The sequence below is a fragment of the Eurypyga helias genome, unplaced genomic scaffold (assembly GCF_000690775.1).
Source record: "Eurypyga helias isolate BGI_N326 unplaced genomic scaffold, ASM69077v1 scaffold23365, whole genome shotgun sequence".
Lineage (NCBI taxonomy): Eukaryota > Metazoa > Chordata > Aves > Eurypygiformes > Eurypygidae > Eurypyga > Eurypyga helias.
Window position 1 is genome coordinate 5,585 of NW_010252421.1, and position 3,163 is coordinate 8,747.

Below are 3,163 nucleotides of genomic sequence, written 5' to 3' on the forward strand. Positions count from 1 at the left end.
GGGAGTTGAAACTCGGTTATGGACTCGTCACCCAGGCTTAGGGAGAGGTTTGTTAGTTCATTCCTTCGTTAAGTTTGTTCGTTAATTGGTGGGTTGGTTGGCTCGCTTGGTCACTCTCTATGGGCATGCTCCGGCCTGGGGCATGATGGTGCTCTTGGGGCTCGCTGAGACTCTGGGGTGTGATGGTGCTCTTGGGACGTGCTCGGGCCCTGGCATGTGACGACGCTGTCGGGGCGCGCTCGGGCCCTGGGGTGATGGTGCTCTTGGGGCGCACTCAGGCCCTGGGACGATGGTGCTCTCAGGGCATGCTCAGGCCCTGGCATGTGATGACACACTTGGGGTGTGCTCAGGCCTTGGGGTCATCACTCTCTGGCTCTGACTCTCGCTACTCAGGACCCGGCTGTGTATCGCGTGGTGAGCAGTTGTATCATTTGGTTTATTTTCCATTCTTTTCATTACATATTATTATTAGTATTGTTAATATTATTAGCATCAATGTTTTATCCATTTCTATTTAGTCATTAAATTGTTCTTATCCCAATCCATGACCTTCTTCATTGTTCCTCCGCTTCTGCCCCCGTGGAGGATGGGGAGCGAGCAGCTGGGTGGTGCCTAATCGCACCGCCCCAGGCCAGGCCGTAATGCAGATCTGTATCTTGCAGCCTGTGCCGGGGCTCGGGGTGCTCACGGAGAGGGTCGGGGTGCTCACGGAGGGGGTCGGGGTGCTCATGGAAAGGGATGCTGGCCCAGGCAGCCGCTTTCTCTGTATCCCGCTCTCCCTGGGGCCGTGGGGGCTGGGTGCTCGCGCGGGGATGGTGTTTTCCCGGCGTGGCTCTGCGCCGCGTGTGCTGCCCGGTACTGACTGCCCTTGCTGTCTGGTCGAGCAGGTGTTCTGGCGCTCTGGGCCCTAACCACGCATGTGATGTATGTGCAGGATTACTGGAGGACCTGGTTAAAAGGGCTGAGGTTCTTCCTCTGCAGCGGGATCCTCTTCTCAGCTCTCTCCGTGGTGGGATTCTGCACGTTCCTCGCTCTGGCCATCACCAAGCACCAGTGTAAGTAACGTGCTGGGATTACTGGGGTTGGATGGGACGGAACGCAAGAGCCCGCGCAGCCGAGCTGGGGGTGCTCCTGCCATCTCTTCCAAGAGGTATTAGGGGATTTTTGGGGAGCGGCTGCCGGGATGCCGTTGCCTTTCGCTTCCCTGCTGCGATATCTTGGTGACCCAAGAGGAATTCTGCCGCCCAGCGAGTGCTGCTCCCTGGGGACGTCTGCAGCTCTTCGATGGGTGCCTTGCAAGGCTGGTCTGTAGGACTGCTGGCAGCCAGTCCCTGTTTTCCAGCCTCGTTTCCTAGAGGAACTGGAATGTACTCATTTCTATGGCAAGTCGAGGGAGCGCTCAAACAGTGTCTCTTCAGCGCTCGTGAATCAGGTGGGTGAGGACGCTGAAACCCGAACGCCGTGCCAGCAGGGCGAAACTGCCTCCTGAACTCCCCCCGCTCGTAAAGCCACGTTGCTGTGAAATGCTTAACGGGGGAGCGTTGGCCTGATTCCTCCCAGGCAGGAAGCCGGCGCTGCGTTGGTTTTAGAAGGTGTCAGCGCTGGGGCTGATGGAGGTGGAGCGGCCTGGTGGGGGTGAGCAAGCTGCGTTGGGGTCACAACCCACCAAAAGCCCTTGGCTTGGCCTGAACATGCTCCCTGTGGAGACTGGGCTGCTTCCGCCTCGGGGAAGGGGCTGAAAATCCTTGTGCACGACCGTCAGGAACACAAATGGAGGGAGAAAACTGGATGTTTTTCATTACCTCCTTTCTTGGAGACGTGAGGAAAACATGGTTTGGGGAAAACGTAGGGGTTTTTAGGGCAATGGAGGTATTTTAGGGAAAGCCTTAATTCTGGGGGAAAGTGTGACCCCTGCAGTGTTATTTAGGTATGGAAAGTTCAGGAATGGGATGCTTAATGAGTAGGATGGAGTGAGTATTGCGTCGTGTGGTCTTCAAACAGCACATCTATCTCTTTTCATAGGGACCAAGCGGCTGCGCGCAGAGGTGGGGTGGTTTTACACGTCAGGTTACGTAGTTCAAAGTGGCTGACATCTCTAGAACAAAAAAAAAAAACCCTAAACGTTGAAAGTGAAAAGGGAGAGGGCTGATGTGCACTCAGAAAGCACAACTGTGCCCGCACGACGTCAGAGTAACCCCCACGCAGAGGCAGTTTGGTAAGAGAAAAGGAAGAAATGGGTTTGTTTACACAGGTTGTTGGAAAAGAGGCTTTTGGTGTCAGTCGCTGCCATGCCATGAGCACGCGCTGCGCTGACCTGCAGCGGTCGCAGCGGTTGGTGAAGCATTTTTTAGGACGAGGATATGTTTTACTTCCTCTGTTTCCACCCCACAGCCCTCTCCCCGTGGGCAATTTGTCTCCCCTTGCCGTGGCAGGGGAGGAGGGAGCAGTGGAAAGGCAGGGAGAGAAAAATCAAGAGCTGCAGGTTTGGGATGGTTTTCTTCAGCCGCATGTTTCCACCACCCAGGGATCCACACAGACGTCATCCTTCGGGCCCTATGGTGAGTTTGGGTGCCCGGCAGGGCGGCCCTACAGCCTTCGGGAGCGGCCTCTGGAGAGGACGGTGACCCCGATCAGGCAGAGATGAGGGAATGTTATGATCCAAGTGGAGATGGCTGGGAATGAGGCGCTGATGAGGCCTTGCTCCGCCTGCAGCGTGATGAGATGCAGGCTGAAGAGCTCCCAGAATTTGGGGGGCTGAGCTGGGTTCTTCTTGGCAGCACTGCAAAACGGGATTTTGAACTTCCCCTCCTAGCCCTGACTGATCCCAGAAGCTACTACCTGTCGTGCGTCTGGAGTTTCATCTCCTTGAAATGGGCCTCCCTGCTCAGTTTGTACGCGTACCGGTACCGGAACGAGTTTGCGGACATCAGCATCCTCAGTGACTTCTAACGCTTGGACTTCGATCCCGCCCGGAGGTGCTGGATGCTTGACTCGCCCTGTGGTACCCGCGAGACGTACGAGAGGCGGAGGAGGCGCCCACCCAGTGCTGCTTGGTTTGTCTGTCCGCAGTAGGGGTTTTTCTTAATTGCTTTTACCCCAACTAACGATGTCCATCTCATCCTTCCCTAACTTCCCTGGCGTCCCTGTGTCTGGTCCTGAGGGG

General features: G+C 56.1%; 1 protein-coding gene across 1 annotated transcript; it reads left to right on the forward strand.

Moving 5' to 3' along the window:
• Nucleotides 1-887: 887 nt before the first annotated feature.
• Nucleotides 888-2,949, forward strand: SLC48A1 (solute carrier family 48 (heme transporter), member 1; the record flags this gene model as incomplete). Its single annotated transcript, XM_010152387.1, has 2 exons — nt 888-1,055; nt 2,813-2,949. Coding segments are annotated over 2 exons (305 nt in total), but the record flags the coding sequence as incomplete, so codon positions are not given.
• Nucleotides 2,950-3,163: the final 214 nt, after the last annotated feature.